The sequence below is a fragment of the Equus asinus genome, chromosome 3 (assembly GCF_041296235.1).
Source record: "Equus asinus isolate D_3611 breed Donkey chromosome 3, EquAss-T2T_v2, whole genome shotgun sequence".
Taxonomy (NCBI): domain Eukaryota; kingdom Metazoa; phylum Chordata; class Mammalia; order Perissodactyla; family Equidae; genus Equus; species Equus asinus.
In genome coordinates, this window is record NC_091792.1 from 51,784,099 (window position 1) to 51,801,461 (window position 17,363).

The 17,363-nt window shown below is 35.8% G+C and overlaps 1 protein-coding gene across 4 annotated transcripts in view; it reads left to right on the forward strand.

Annotated features, from left to right (window-relative positions):
* Positions 1-17,363, forward strand: part of TLL1 (tolloid like 1) — a 192,197-nt gene that overhangs the window by 162,284 nt on the left and 12,550 nt on the right. For all 4 annotated transcript variants that reach the window (XM_014851443.3, XM_044767001.2, XM_070505031.1 and 1 more), the window contains 2 exons: positions 2,909-3,034; positions 5,608-5,735. In XM_014851443.3, the coding sequence (XP_014706929.2) occupies positions 2,909-3,034; positions 5,608-5,735 (254 nt within the window). The remainder of the gene's footprint in view (positions 1-2,908; positions 3,035-5,607; positions 5,736-17,363) is intronic.

A 17,363-nucleotide genomic window follows, 5' to 3' on the forward strand; every position in this document is an offset into this window, starting at 1 on the left:
CAGAATATATTTGTGGACTCATCTTTTATGATGTTATTATTTCCCATCAACATCATCAAACAAATATTTAAAAAATAACCACACTGTATTCATTACTCCCTAGACAACTTCAAATGCAAGTTAGATAAGTAGCTTTCTTTGTTTACATGATGTAAAATGTCTGGATAATTTTAAATATTCCAGCGTTTACTGAAATTTTCTGTTTTCATATGACTATTTGACACGTGGAGGCACAGTTTTAAATGCTACTTTGCTGGGCATGATAACTTTGCTGCTTTTAGTTACTATTTTGATTAGTTCAGTTTTGAATTCTCACTAAACTTTAGATTAACCATATATGTATTCCTGTAGTGTATTATCAAATTGTCACATGACAGATTTTATTAGGCAACATTTCATGTGGGGATGAAGGCAGGAAACACCATCATGTGGGAAACTGAAAATAAGAGATACTTAGATAGTAATTTCTATATAAAATCTTCTTCCTCCTGCTTCTCCTCCTCTTCTTCTTCTAAAAATTATTTTTAGATTATTATTTTTCCAGCACAGTAGAAATATGAATAATCGGCTGCAAAAAACTACAATTCAAATATGATTGGTTTCACTTTTAACTTTATTTCTCTTTAGTTATGATTACCACAGGTCAGATTATATCAAATCGTAAGAAAATTATTTTTCTTGGATATATAAGCTAGTGACTTGAGATTTCCAGTAGAATGAAGTTTAAATGTTAGAAACATTTCAAGTATTGAATTTTTTTATTATAAAATGACTGTGGATTTAAAAACTTAACAATAATACTTGTGTTCATGTTTTATTTTAACAACTTTAGATCTCTCATGTATGGCAATCCAAAGAGGTCCAAATAAAAGGACAATTCTGGCAGTCCCTGCCACTATAGGGCTTGTCACTGAGCAGTTAATCTGTTTACCAGTCAGTTGCAAATGTGAACTAGTTTTCTCTAAACTTCTTTGCTTACGGTTGTTAGATTTCCAACCAACTCTCAAGAGTCTGGTTGATCAATAGTACAACTAACCATCATTCTATCATGTTTTAAGTACACCAAACGATCATTATGTAAACATTTTCATAGGAAATATGTGTCTGTTTCAGAGCAAGTAATCCTGGCACCAGAAATTTTTTAAATTGACTCTTTCCATTTAACAAAGATGAAATGTATTTCTACATCTATGCATGGGGAAGTATTTTTCTGAAGCATCTTAAGTAAAGAGCCTCTGGAAAGTTGCATTAAAACAAGAAATTTAAATCATTTACTGCTTGGCTGTCTTGAATTAGAAAATGCAGGTAACTGACACCACGGTGGTAGGAAGCGTGGTTTACTATCCACCCATTCTGAGTAGGTCATTCATAACTCATACACTGTAATTTTCACTGCTGATACAGTTAAGGGAACAGGGCTTGCAAATTATTGTAAATATCTCTAAAATTAATTTTACAAGGCAAATTCTGTATTAACTTCTGATTTCTTTTACATTTTGGTGTTTGATGCTCTTTTGGAGAATAATTTTCTTTATTCTACTTTTTTTTTTTTTGCTTAGGCTCCATAGTAAGTTTAAAAGTATAATAGAAGTGTTAAGGGTAGGTAGAGAACACATAAATCACAGATATATTGATTCAGATATATTCTTTAGCCCTTCGGGACTGCCTGTATGTGTTTGGGATATTCTGATATTGCCAATGCTTGAATATATCCCAGGAGCTTGTGTGTGTTATGTCATATAATCACTCTCCAAAAGGGGAAAAATAGATGGATCCTTAAACATTGCTATTAGATCCTTTGATAAAAATGTCTTTCCTAAACCCATCTCCATAGAGTAATATTGATTTAATAAGAAAGCAAAAATAGCATTTGCTATTAGTGTGCCTCCACGAGCTCACAAATTCTCACTAGAAAAATCTGTTGACAGTGTAAATTTTAAATTCAGCCTCACCTCTGATATGACTGTCATGTGTCCTTTTTCTTCTCTCTGCTGTGGGAGTGATGAAAGTCTGAGTGAGGTGTCATCATACATGTGTGTCAGGAGCAATCTGCCAGTTTTGACTTTAATGGACGAGCCAGCCATGGAATGACAAGCTGAGTAATATAATACGGTGGCTGATGCCTCTCACTGGATTGACTGCCTGCTAATCTAGTTTGGCTTTTTCCCCTGTTCTGAGTTTGTTGGCTATTTCTTAAAGCTCTTATTTCCTATTCTAATCTTTACTTCTAGCACACTCAAAGCCCTTTGAGGGAATTACTTAGTAATAAACTGGTCTGCTGGAGTAGATTTAAGTTACATAAATTAAGTTTCTTCTTTAGGATAGTCTAACGATTCCTTTTTCTGTCTTGGAATATTATGAAATCTCCAGATTCGTTATGCTAAGCATAACTGCAAAGTTAATGAAAAAAATCCACTACAGTAGTTATACTGAGTGATTTTTTTTAAAGTGATTACATATAAATCTTAGAACCTTGTTTAGCCTCTGTCTATATACCATGGTTGATATACTGAAGGATTTCCATTTCTCTCATTTATTCAAACTACTCACAATTTTAAGTTTATTTTTTTAAAATCAGCCATAAGTGTTTAGGATTAGTTTCACGAAGGTTCATTCATTTCCTTTCTCCTACTCAAAACTCCTACTCCAGCATAGGAGTGAAAGAGAACTGTGTCATCCTAGCACAAATTGTTTTAGAAACTCAATTCATGGTACAAGGCTCCAAGCTAAACAAGGAATGGGTAGAACTAAGACACTATCAATTTTTTCTCTGGTTTTTATGCTGGGAACAGGAAAAGCTGTGACTTAGTTTACCCTTTGCCAGTGTTAACCACGACTAAATGACTCTCCTGTGATGTTTTTTGTTTTTAAAGCTACTTACTAACCTATGGGGGTATCTCTTTGCTAGACAAAGACGAGTGCTCTAAGGATAACGGCGGCTGTCAACACGAGTGTGTCAACACAATGGGAAGCTATGTGTGTCAGTGCCGTAATGGATTTGTGCTGCATGAAAATAAACATGACTGCAAGGAAGGTATGAGGGGAGTGTTCTTTTCTCGACAACGTCTAGAGTTTCATGAAGTTTGGGTAAAGCACTGCTTCCAGGTAGAGTTAATCATATCAATGAGTGATATCATTGTTGACTATTCAAATGTCCAAAAATATATATATGCAGTGTTTAAAGATCCAAGGCATACCATTGGAAACCTCATATTACCTAAAGGTTCTGCACTTCACACATGGGTGGCATTAGAATAACTTTGTATAACAGACATAGAAGCTGCTATGATGCCATCTGGCAACCAGAAAAGCACTACATTATCACCAGGTCTTTATAGAACAGACCTTATAGCGGTCTCCATATTTAAACTTAACTTCTGCTAAATGCTTTGCATTTGGTTTAATTTCCCTCCCCAAAATATCTCATATATGTGCTATATGAGTGATGCCACTTTAAATACCAGGAGTATCAACTCAAATGCCTACCAGAGGGAAGACATTTGAAAGTGGTAGATACTGTGCCACTTAAAGTTTCAAGTCATGGTTTGGGCCAAGAAAAAAGCATACTAGTAGCACAATAGTAGCCTACCAGTTCTTGGCCCCAAAGCCTTACAATATTCCAAGATTTTATTTAAAAAATTATCTTAATCTCCTTAGCCAGTATAAGCTAGATGGGAACAAGAAATAGTTATTCAGTTCTGTCTTCTTCCTTTGAGGGTCTGATCTTGAATTTTCTACTTAACTTGGATTTATGCCTATTTTGAAAGAATTACTAAGGCATATTTTGTAACTTTAGTCATTAGCACATGCGTGTTGGTAAGTACTTGCCTATAACCACAATTAGATAGCAACTCTTTGTATGCATATTCAAATAGTACAGAATGTCATGAATTGACCTTGTTTCATTATGTTCTATTCAAATATGGTCACGTCTCAGGATTGTTTTCTCTTTTTTTCACTGAGCTAATGACGTTGCCCAGAATCATATGCAAGCAGGATCTTTTTCTTTACTTACTTTCATGTTTGAGCATAAACTCATGAGGATTCTGATATTTGTAACTTGGTGTTCTATTAAATCAACAGGCTGGGGAATAGGCCCAGTTATTTTGCAAATATGGAAAGAATTCAGAGAAAAAAAGAGACAACTTTTGCAGAGTATGCATGTAGCTCCTGGCTCAGATGTAGCAAATCAATTTAGATATCCTAAGTCTGTTCACTTCAGTGAATATTTTCAAGAAAGGATTTTATAGGAAACTTCCTTTTAGGCAGAACTGTATCCAGGTACCCCTAATAAAGTTCATTTTACTGCTAGCAAAGGGGTTGGATTCTCTTTTACCTTTGCTATCATAGGGGCACTTTCTACAGTTTAGCAGCGAGCTTCTTGGCTGTCTCATAGGCTTTTTGCCAGATCCTGGAGGCTCCACATTTCATATGGCAACGCAAGGACAGAGATAATGGAATTTAGAAAACCCTTGTCGAGACAGGATCTGTTTAAGGCTGTTGCTGTGCTACACGATCCTATATTGTTTGAAAGGAGCTGAATTTCATCTCTTTTAGTATTCCTCTATTACAAATCCAAATCTTGCTGTGGAAACTTCAACAATTAAGATAAAATCTAGTAGTATGAATGCAACAACAGTACAATAATGTTGGGCATCTTACCCTTATTGTGCAGCCCCGCAGTGTAATAGGTGTTTAAGTCCATATGATGAAGAATTTTACCCAAAGAGATTTCTTGGAAAATTTGAGAGCCTAATTGTATTTCAGAATGGGATACACAATCCATAACAAATAATTCCCAGTCTAAACCAGGATGTGTAGGGTGCTGCTTCTCACATCACATAGAATTAACACAGCCTGAGACTATTAAATATTTTTAAAGTTTGACATTAACAATATGGACTGGTCCCCTCTAAGACGAAGTTATTTGAATTGTGAAAAACCTAAAAGAAATTTCATGTCAATTGAATGAGATATTCTTTGAAATTAGTTCAGAAGCTATCTCCATGGCTGGTAACTGTTCGCTTATTTTGCCCCTTAGTGCTTCATTTTATGTTGATGAAATTAAGGTTAATCTACTTTAGCAGCTAAAAGGATGGTTTAGGTATTCAAGTGTATACTTTAAGGGAGAGAGAAAATGTAAATACATGATTCATACGGTTAATGATGTTAATTAGCTTTAAGTGATGTTTCTGTTAATAAAAAAAATGATTTGAAAATGGCATAGTCCATTGATTTTTGTTTGTGGCATTGCATTTAATATTTTGCACATACCAAGTGTTGATATCCTTGATTGTCAATATATGTTGCTCTTTTAAAATCTGAGCTTACAGATCCAGCAGTTTGAAGTAGTTCATTTTCTTTTAGGCATTTATATAATTCATTGTAAACACTTAATTTCATGTGAGCAAGAAAACAAACATCGCCTGATTATGCTCAGCAACATGTTTGCCAAAGCAGATGAATATGATAACAGAGACCAGAGTGATGATTAGTTAGTATTCAGGAAAATCTTTCAGCATGATAGCGGGTAAATAGACTGCTTTCTTGCTGGCGCAGTCCTCGGCTAGATTTCCACACTGATTGATATTATCGTTACTGGCACAGCTGAGTGTGAACAGAAGATTCACAGTCCAAGTGGCTTCATCACCAGTCCCAACTGGCCAGACAAGTACCCAAGCAGGAAGGAATGCACATGGGAAATCAGTGCCACTCCTGGCCATCGAGTCAAATTAGTAAGTGAGCACATTTTTCTTCTTTCTATTAAGCTGACTGCCCCTGTCTTTCATGGCTAGCACATGGAAATAAAATGGATGTTTATTGAATTGAATTGAATTGAATTGAATTAGTAGGCAGATGAAAATATTTTCTTTCTTGTGCTTTCCTACTAACACTAAATAAATCCAATTTCCTAGATCAAGGTGATGGTAATGGTAGCCGTGTAGTCTTGTATCGTGTTCTTATCCTGGATGCTTTAAAAGGTGTTACCAAAGTTACTGCAAAACAGTAGGCTCTACTTCCTACTTTATTCTTGGAAATGATGTTTCCAAATGGAGAAAATAAATAACGGAACAAAATTTATCAGAAATTCAGCAAGAAAGCAATTAAATAAGTATTTAATTAAATATAGTATAGCAAATTCTACTGTTGTGTCAATTCTATATGCCTCATATCCAAAGCATATATATTTCTATACTAAAATTAATTTTGTCCTGTGGTTTGTGGAATATTATCTTTGCATAATATAATTTCTCTCTTTAGATGGATACTGATATCCTTAGACTTCTCCCAAATTCAAATATGAATATAACGTTTGTCCTCTTTCCTGTGTTCTTTGTGTCTTGCATTCTGTCCTGGTCATCTGATAGTATATATTAAATTCCATTATAGGATACAGAATACTTGAAGAGGAGAATTTAAAGAAAGAAAGTCATAGGAATGTAGAAATTTTAACAATTTTCTGCTATATCCTGTTGTCAGAAGCAGAAGGGAATGCCAGCTAGCAAGGCCCAGGATAGTCTAGTGGCACCATAGTAAAGGACAAGAAATTGCCTTAAAAATGAGGCTACCAGTCTATGGTAGTTTACGGGACCAGTCTAGCCATAAAGTTAACTTTAAAATTCTGTTCAAACCTTTCCCTTCAGGGATTTTTTTTTTTTTTTGGCCAATAAAGAGGCCTTATTCATATGCAGCATTATAATAAAATTAGAGACAGTCATCAAGACATTCATATTCCTATTATGAGTTCCTTCCAATCAACACATTTGTAAAATATCAGTCAATGACTTTCCAAACAGAGAATCAATTCGTTTCAGCCACTCTTTGGAAGGATGCTAGATGCTAAGATGACAGCACTGTAGGTACTTGATTGCTCCCAGTCCTGTCCAAGGTCCTGATTGAGAGGATCATTATCTGAAGCTTATGCACTGAGATGTAGAGGCAGACTTCTTTACAATGAGCAGTCAGCTAATGGAGTTGGGAAAATGGATTTTCCTAAAGACATTTTTTTGTGTGTGTGCAGATTCAAACTTTGGTATCATATCCTGTCTCTCTGAAGAATTTCCTTTTATATTTTTTGTAGAGTAAATCTGTGCACTATCACTTTTTAAAGATATTTTCATTGGCTATAGAATTCTAGGATGAAAATTTTATTTTCCTGTCAGCACTTTAAACATCTGCCACCATTATTTCCTGGCTTTCATAGTTTCTAATAAGTCTGTTGTAAATCTTAGTTTTAGTCTTGTGGAAGCAATGATTCTGTTTTCATATGGCTGCATTCAACATTTTTATTTTATCAGTGATTTGAATATAATATACTAAGTGTGTGTGTGTGTGCACGTGTGTACGTCTGTTTAGTACTTTATTATTCTTGGAAGTCCCTGAATTTCTTCCATCTGTATTGTGGTGTCTGTCATGAATTTTTGAAAATTCTTGACCATTATTTCTTCACAAAATTCTTCTCTACTATTGTCTCACTTCTCCTGGGATTCAAATCATGTGTGTACTAGATTGTGTTATATTATCCCATAACTCTTGGATGCTCTGTCACTTTTTGTCACTCTTCGAATTTAACTTTGAGTAACTTCTTTGGACTTATCTTCAAGTTCAGTAATTGTTTTTTCAGCTGTTTTGAGTCTACCAATGAACTTGTTAAAGGCATTCTTTTGCTTTTCTTATCATGTTTTTTATTTCTAGCTTTTCCATTTGACTTGTTATTGTAGTTCCCATTTGTATTAGTTCGCTCAGGCTGCCATAACAGAATACCACAAACTGAGTGGCTAAAACAACAAAAATGTATTTTCTCACAGTTCTGGAGGCTAGAAGTCCAAGATCAAGAAGTCAGAATTGGTGTCTGGGGAGGCCTCTTCTCCTGGCTTGTAGATGGCTGCTTCATTGCTGTGTCCTCACATGACCTTTCCTCTGTGTCCCTGGAAAGAGAGAGAGTGCTGATGTCTCTTCATCTTCTTATAAGGACACTAGCCCTGTGAGATTAGGGCCTCACCCTTGTGATCTCATTTACCTTAATTACCTCCCTAAAGGACCTGTCTCCAAATGTAGTCACATTGAGGGTTAGGGCTTCAATATCTGGATTTGAGGAGGACACAATTCAGTCCATAACACCATCTGTCTGTTGAAGTTTCCCATCTGCTCTTGCGTGTTTTCTGTATTTTCACTAGACTCTTTAGCCAATTAATCATAGTTACTTTAAAATTCCATTTGATAGTTTAAACATAGGGGTTGTGTTTAAATCTATTCTGTTGATTATTTTCTCTCTTAACACCATGTTGCTTTTTCCTTGCTTTTTTATGTGTCATGTAATTTTTGATTAAATACCAAACATTGTGTGTATAAATGTAGAGACTTTATGTCTGGGAGTGGACACATCTCTTCTGTTAGGCTATTGGTGTAGGTGTGTGTGTGGCAGAGGGTGTTGTTGAGCGAACCCAGTCAGTAGTTAAGTTGCATTTGGGTTTTCTCATTTCTATGATTACCTGTAGCACACCATTGGCTTCAAATTCTTTTTTCTTAGATTGGAGGCTGGGATTTCAGAGGCATTTTCTCGATGTTTCTCCTTCATTTTTAGGTTCCTCGTTCATCTCCACCATGAGTTTTGTCCCTCCCTGCACTTTTTTCTCTCCCTCAGTGGTAGACTGCAAATGCTTGTTCTTAGTGCATGCTTGTCTGGTGGTGAGGGCAAGGAGCTCTCTATTGTTTTAGTACAACCTCCACCTTAGACAGGCTCTGTGTGTTGTGTTTAGATCTTAGAGGTTGCCTTTCTCCATGATCCTGCCTCTTCTCTCTGTGGCAGCCAAACTCCATCTTACAGCTTTGTTTGGTCTTCCGCAGGAGAGTTTCTTTTCCTTCTCCCAGTTGTAGAAGATCTCTAGTGTTAGTAGTACAGAATCCTATGTCCAGGACGTTCCCAAGGGTAGAAGTGATTTTTTTTAACCTTTCCACTGGCTACAGTTGGTCTGTACCTTTGTCCTAGTGGTGACAGGGTTTTCTGCTCCTCCCCAGAGGCTTAAGGCTTTGTTTTCCAGAGAAGGGTTGCAGCAGGGCTTCATGCTTTTCTCACAGCCGTGACCACTTCCCCCCTCCAAGACTTCAACACTAAGAAAGGCACTTGAGCATCTCCTGCTCTGCCCACAATATTTCTCATGAGCAGGAGATTGAGGTCCAAGGAGAAGAGTCTGTGAGTAGGTGCAAACTCCCCCTGTGGCTGCAGCTGCCAGGAGTTCTATACTCTTACCCTAGTCCATACTTGACCTTCACCAATCCATCAAAAATTAAAGCTGAATGCTTCTTACTTAGTTTTATGGCACCCAGCATCTCTTCCTCCTGTAGTCACTGTTGAGCAGGTGCTTGTGTCTCATCTCTCCTTTGAGGGACTTGAGATTCAGTGGATTTGATAACTGCTTGGTTGACTAGGGACTTCAGCTCTTTGATGTTTTCAGCGAGGTTGTGATTTTTTTCAGTTTACATGGATTTTTCTTTTTAGGGTAGAAGCGACACTAGTTCCAGCTTTCTATGTCCAAGGGGAAATAGAACTCCTGATATACCTCAATTTGAAAAATGGCAATACTTTATTTGTTCTCAATTATATACCTTTCAGCTTACTGAACACTCCTTTCAATTCTAGGACGATCTGTTCCTTCACAAATTTCAGACTTCATTTTTCATGCAAATATTCCACTTGAGGATCAGGGAATAAAGCATGTCTGTTCAACAGTGGTCATATTTACTGGTATCCTAAGAAAGTATTTTCTAAAGGAAAATGAGAGCTTTAATGCAAATTTTGATCTTTGTTTTAATATTTGATTTTTTGATCTTTGTCGAAGTAGCTACAGTCTAAGCCAAGTTTTCTCAAATATTAGCATTTATCAGAATTATCTGGAATACTTGTGAAAATACATATTTTATTCCACTCTCATATCCCATTAATCATGTTCATATGAAACCTAACTCTCAATATCACTTGAAGGATCAGGATCAGTAGCAAGTGTGTCACAACAGATCAGCTACCAAATTCACATGATATTTTAGTTCCATATTTTTTAACTCTTACTATTTTGATATTGTTGCTTATGTTCACTATGATTGTCTTCGTGCTTATAATATAACTGTTAACTAATCTTATCAACTTTAAAATTGTAATCACTATCAATTGCAGATATCAGCCAATGGACACTTGGCCAATGCTGTTTACTATACCAGTTCAAACTATTCAGTCACCTACCTATGTCACCTACCTTTGACATTTATTATAAAGGAGATTTCATCAAGATGATACATTGATTAAAATAAATGCATTTTGCTTGGTTTATTTAGGATCCTTAATTTTCTTGTAATAACTTGAGCCCAAACTGAATTTAGAAAATGGATTCCAAGGAGACTTGGAAAATTATGAATTCTTAATCCCCTTAGGCCAAGAGCTTCTGATAGATACTTAGTTACAAGCTAGTCTCTTAATGGGCCGGGGCAAAGAGGAAAGGCAAGGAAAACATTTGGTGTTCCTGTGCACACCATGAAACTTTCTTGACAACTGATAGATTGTTACTCCTCCTACCATAGGCTGTATGGAAAAATAAGGAAACATTTATAAATGTTTTACCTATTCATATAGAACCAAGAAGAGGAAATTGTCCCTGAAGACATTTTCATGAGATATAGAAAAAAGAAACCCACCTTGTTTATGAATTTTGAAAGGCTTACTGTTCTTTCTAACCTAAATATTCCTTTAATTTGTTACAGGTTGTGTTGTGTGACATGCAAGTAGTGGCTTGGAGTTATAAGCAAGCTTTCTTTCACTATGTCTGAGATAACTATTATTTTAGTTAATTGGTTTAACACTACAAATATTAAGGTTATTTAGATAATCTTGCAATTACAGACTAAGAGGAATTACAATAAAATTCAGTGCCTTTTGTGAGATACCAGCATTCTTGTACATAGTATTTATTTACCATAGTTATAGTCAGTTCACAGTGTGAATACCTATATCTAATGTATATTACTGAACAATAATGTAAGGCCTGAACTATCAGTATTGTTCAGTTTATTACAGATGTACAGAAATTGAAGACTTTTGGCATTATAATGCAGTTATTCTCTTTTATGCACTATTCTAGTTATGTATGGCTTCATAATAAACTAAACCAAAATCTCATGGCTCAAAAGAAGCACCATTTTATTATATCCCATGGTTTGAGGAGAAAGGAGTCATGATTTGAGTAGTCCTTTGCTGGCAGTTCTTCTGTTGCCCACGGCATTGATTGAAATCAGCCAGTGATAGTCACCTGGGGAATGTTCTGGTTTGTGTGTCTGTCATGCTGGTGGGGAGGACTCGAAGGCTGATTCAGCTGGAAGAGTCAGAGCACCTACATGTGACCCTTCCAGCATGGTGGTCTCAGGGGAGCCATACTCTTCACGTGGCAGTTCTGAGTCCCCATAGAGTATTTCAACATGTCCGAGGGAATGCCTCAGAAGCCCCTACACGTGACCCCTGCACGTTCTGTTGTTAAAGCAAATCACAAAGCCTGGCCAAGATTGAAGGGGAAGAGAATTGAACATCTCTCAATGGGAGGAGTAACAAAGAATATGTAGCCATCTTTAATCCCACACACGCATTTGAATACGCGAGACTGGACATAGTCAGGGAAGTAAAGATAGCACAAATGAGTTATTGCTTATAATCTCCTGACCTAAGTTTGCTCTAGGTAAATTCTGGAATGTGTAGGTAAAATACCATTGGGTTGTAGTATACTACCTAGTACATAAACAGGAAGTATTTAAAGGTGATTTTATTAAGGCCACAGTAAATACCATCCAGTAATATAAAACAGCAGTTTGAATATAATAATGATTTAAATTATGTCTATATTACATAATAAACATACTCATTAATTTTTGTCCCTACATCATGAATTTCCTCTTATAAAGGTAAATATGAAGATTAAGTAGAGGTGCATTTATGAGCAAGTGTATTGGTTCTTGAGGATTTTTTTGTATTCTTGCATATACCTTTTCTGATATATGCTGTGATCTTTATAAAACTCAGGATTACTATCTTCATATAAATGTAGTAAGCTAGAGAACTGGGATCCAGAGAGCCGAGGACTGTCCTTTAAAAAATTCTAAAATAGGCACTCTCTCATATGTAATTCTACAAAAAATATATAGATGTTCTTTAGTTTTCCATTTCTTCAAAGTAGTCTCCAAATAGTAAAATGTAGCTTGACTGGGCACTTCTTGTATCTCACAAAACTGTGCTTGGGCTAAACAGCACTGAGAACTAATGTGTGCATAGTGCCTAACGGTTTCAAAGTGGTATCATGTATATCATCTTAAGTTGATATCATAAATGACACTTCTAGATAAGGAGGCAGTCTTAGGCAGTTTAGGTGACTTGGCAAGTTTATAAAGCTAGTAGGGTCTTAATACATTCAAACTCAGGCATTCTGTCTCTACATTTAATCTTATTTTTTCTTTAGAGCATCCTGCATCAGAGAGGAAATAGATCTATAATTGCTGTAGGTGTATAATCTATAAATGTGTATGTGCACATATATAATAATTTAAATGGAAAACAATCATCTTAGTAGGACAAAGTTAAAAAGAAAACTCAGAGAACTATGGAGGGATTAGGAACATATATTTTAAACCCAAAAAGATTTGAGTCTAGATCTTAGCACTTCTACTTACTAGCCACGTTATCTTGGGAAGGTATCCTTTTAATGCCTTGATTTCTTCGTCTGGAAATTGGAGTTAATACTCATGAATTTTGTGTGTGTACTAAATGAACTCATATAGAACATATTTGGCATAGTGCTTATTAAATGCCAATAAACATTGATGTATATGTTATGATGTGTGTATGTATATGTTATGATATCCAAATAGTAATCATAATTATGGTAATGATTAATAATAAACATCATACGCCATTTTATTGAATAACTCAACCATGATCAAGTTTTGGGGTAGCCTTATGAATTTGAAATTCAGTTCTAACAATTGAAAATGTAACTAAGGATTTCTTGTCAGGAAACTTTTCCTTTAAAGGGCCAGATAGTAAACATTATAGATTTTGTAGACTGTGTGATCTCTGTCACAATTTAATTCTGCCATTTTAGTGTTAAAGCAGCCATAGACAACACACAAATGAATGGATCTAGTTGTGTTCCAATAAAAGTTTAATTATAAAAACAGGCTGCACACCATATTTTCCCTGAGGGATTTAGTTCGTTGATCCAAGCTAAGAAGGTCAGGGGTAGAAGAGTTTGAAATCCTGAAGTCCTAAGGGTTTGTGCTCATTTTTCCTGAAAATCGGAGTGAAAACATTTGGCCTTACTTTCTATGGGAGGCAGAATAATACTCTCCACCCCCCAAAGATGCCCATGTCCTAGTCCCCAGAACCTGTGTATATATTACCTTACCCGGCAAAAGGAACTGTGGTTAAATTAAGGATGTTGAAATGGGGAGATTATTCTGGAATATCTCAGTGGGCTTGATGGTATCACAAGGGTGATTACATAAGAGGAAGGCAGGAGGTCAGAGAGGAGAGAAGATGCTATGCTGTTGGCTTGATAAGCGCAGCCTTTAGAAGCTGGGAAAAAGCAAGGAAATAGATTCTCAACCAAGACCTCTAGAAGTAACACAGACCATTTTAGACTGCTGACTTCCACAGATCTAGGACAATAAGTTTGTGTTGCTTTCAGCCACTTAGTTTGTGGTAATTTGCTACAGCAGCAATAGGAAACTAATCCATTTGCTTTGGTTTCAGTGTGTATGTGTGTTTAATTATGAGATGCTGACTGCACGATAATAGCTTTGAAGTAAAAAAACCCTTGGTCAAAAGATACTTGGAAAAAGTCTTCTTACTTGAAAAGGGATAAAGTTCTGAATGAATAAGGAGAAGGATCTATTATTCTTGGCTTCATCCTGTCTTGGTTCTGAGAGACTCAACTGATCATTAAATTTTTGGTACTTTTTTCTTATTTTGAACCACTCTCCATCAAAACCAAAATAAAATAAAACAAACAAACAAAATGAAAGTTCCAAGCACAGGAACATACAGCAATAAGCTAATGTACTTATGTCATTTTTATTTGATTTATCATATCCTAGAGTTTTGCCAAGTTATATAGATGCAGTTTACAGCTTCATATATGGGATATTTTGAAAACAAAAATACCCACAAGTGTTACATAATTCTCCACCATAAATCCATAAAAACTATATTTGATCGCAGTTATAGAGGACTCATGGGAAAGAAAAGGTCTTTTGAATCAGAAGACTGGGGTTTGTATTCCACTGTGCCATTTTTTCCAGTGGCCTCTAATCCTTCCAATATCTTGTGGGAAACCAAATGACAGTTCTTACCAAAGACAGGAAAAGGCAAAGGATGGCTAGGACTAGGGAGCTCTGAATCTTATCTCACAGCTGCTCGAATTGCATCAGTCTCTTTAATTCTCTTACTTTAAATGGTAAATTTTATTTCCGCATTAAGCTCTATCATTTTATTATCTTGTCCTTTGTGAATATACATAGTGACTCCAAATTTCCTTATCCTTTAACCAGTGCCTGCATTTTCAATAAAACCACCTTTACATATGTTCCTATGAGGGGGCTGCATATGGAAGCCTGGCTGGTGGCCAGCTAGGTAGATTAGGCTTGCTTGGGTGTTCCAGAAACACAGTTATTCTTTCTGCAGCCTAAAATGAGAGTTCAATTTCATTTCTTTTGAATGAGACTCCTTAATCTCTTAGTTTGCGTTGTGGGAAATACATTAGGATTTCTGGCTAGAGCTCACTGTTATTTGCTTTTCTGGTCTTTCTAAAACCTAAATTAGAAACTTTAAAGTCATAGAAATATAATCATGGAATGAGTAAGGTTTAAATGTTTGAAGACCAAAATGTCCATAAAGTCTTAGCGTAAATGCTTAAGAAAAATATTTAAAAGTCCTAAAAGAGAAGGCAATGTTTCAGCAGAAATCGGAGTTCCTTAAAGCTCCATACATCAGCTTTGCTAGTTGTCCTGTCCTCATTGTGAAGTTGAAGGACTTTTTGGGAACCTAAGTGTCTTCTGCGGGGGTGAGGTGGGAGGGCATATTTCTGTGGTATTTGTTCCTGGTGGCTGGAAATTTTCACATTCTGCATCGTTTAGATATAGAGATTCATGGCTTAGCATGTGTCATAGAATAAAGTAATAAATTGTGTATCTCACTTCACTTTGGGAACTCTAAAAAGTATTTTTAAAGATCTTCTAATTTCCCATGGGCTCTTATAATACCTTTCTATGGCTTAGACATATCTTTTATTGATTCAAAGTCACTATACATGGAGGTCTCTCTATGTGCATGTCTCTATGATATTAAGGGCCAGATTTATGAGATCTCAGCATGTGAGTTAGTCACACTTTAGCCTGTGTGCAGTGGAGCATTTGGCGTAGGCTGACTTCTGGGAAAGACCACCCAATCTTTGCTGTTGACCTAAGAAGCTGCTACCAATTCCAAGAGGAAAATTCATTAATACCTTAATGAATGAGAGTTGTTTGCATTGCTTGAGAATATGTCAGCTACAAAACCTTTGCCTAATTTGACTCTTACAGAGTCAGTCTGCTTCCATTAGTAATTTGATAAAAAGCTGGAGTCAGTTGGCTCCAGACCAGGTGTCAGCCCACCAGCTCAATGCCACTTTGTGTGGTGTTGCTCTGTTCTGTAAAACAGATGTTATGATTTACTCCAGACATCCTGCATTTCATTAGGGAGTGAAGTAGTCATTTAGTTATCTCATTCACTTAGTTTTCAATGGACCAATCAATGGACTGAACATGTGTGGTCTGTAAATTCTGATCTCATTTTCAACTTTCACTTGAAGGATATGCTTTAGAATGCCATTACTCCCATTATTCTTAGAATTTTCTCTTCTACACAGTAGGTGTCTGTGCTCTTTATATTTATAGATGAATGACTCTAAATCGCATTCAAAAGAGACAATGACTCAACATGCAATGGTTTCCAGTTATTGTTATTTTCCTCTTGAAATAATATTGATCTTATAATTCAGAAGCTTGGTTTCATATTTAATAAAGGACTCTGGGTACAGTTAAGGCAATTTTCTCTTAGTGGTTTCCTAATAGTTATAAACTGATCTTAAGACTGTCATGTGTGTACACAATGATAATAGAAGCTGACTGAGTACCATCTCATGAGAGCAGCAAACCAGAAGTTTCCATCTGCCACGTATACAGCATTTCCATCCCTGGGGTTGGCCATAAACATGGCACAGGTAGGTAGGTAAATGAATGAACAGACTTATCCAGACATCCAGCGAGCCATCCATTCAGAGTCTTGTGTGTCCCTTGCACTGTGTCTGCTCTACTCTATCCCACTGGATTACGGTGATTAATAAGCAACAAACTCCATCAGTGATCTCCTACTTTGAATGCTGTGCTTTAGGATAAGTAAACTCTGCTAAAGTCTCTTTGTTCATTATATTTTCCCATACTGTTTTTAGTTTCTCATGAAATTCTTTGTGCCGTATTTACTTTTGTTTGGACTATTCAGTATCTTTGGTTGAATGAAGTGAACATTCCTTTTTACCTATGATGATTTTAAGAAATAACGATTCTTTAATGCTTATTGGTTATAACATTTTAATCTATACTTCTTAAGAAGGGTGAAGTGGAATAAGATGTGAGAGATCAGTCTTCTTTCTTTTCTTTTGTTTCTTCTTTTAAGTACTTTTCATTCCTTTCTCCAACTCCCTAATTAATATAAATTGGTTCTTTCTTTTCTTTCCTTACTCCTCCAAAGTCAGAAGTGATAGTACACCGTGGTGTGGTATGGAGTATACAATTGTGGCGAGCACTAAAGGAGAACGATTTTTAGTCACTTTTTTTCTTCCAACATGACAAAATGTGTCTTCATTAAACTGAGAATTATGATCAGTTCACAAAATTGCATTAAAGAAAACATGTTTGTAAAAAGTTCTTGTGCAATTACCTTATGCTTCAGAGATGGAGCAAAATTAATGAATTTTCAAGTATATTTTATATTTCTTCAGGTTTATTTTCTTTATATATTTTTAGCTTTGCTCTATAGACTTAAGTAGTAGTGATGGTTTATTTCTTCACTATATGGTGGTTTTTCTGGGGAAAGGAAAAGGCCTTAATTGGCAATGGCAAATAACCTAGAATTCCTGGAATTATCAACAGTTTGGACAAATGTTATTTTCAGTCCATCTCAATTAAACTTTCCTTTGTGATATTAAACTGTTATGCATTTAAAGAATTTTTACTTTAAGAATTTGTTAAGACTTACCATAAAAATTATTACACAGGTAAATTAGAATGACTTTAAA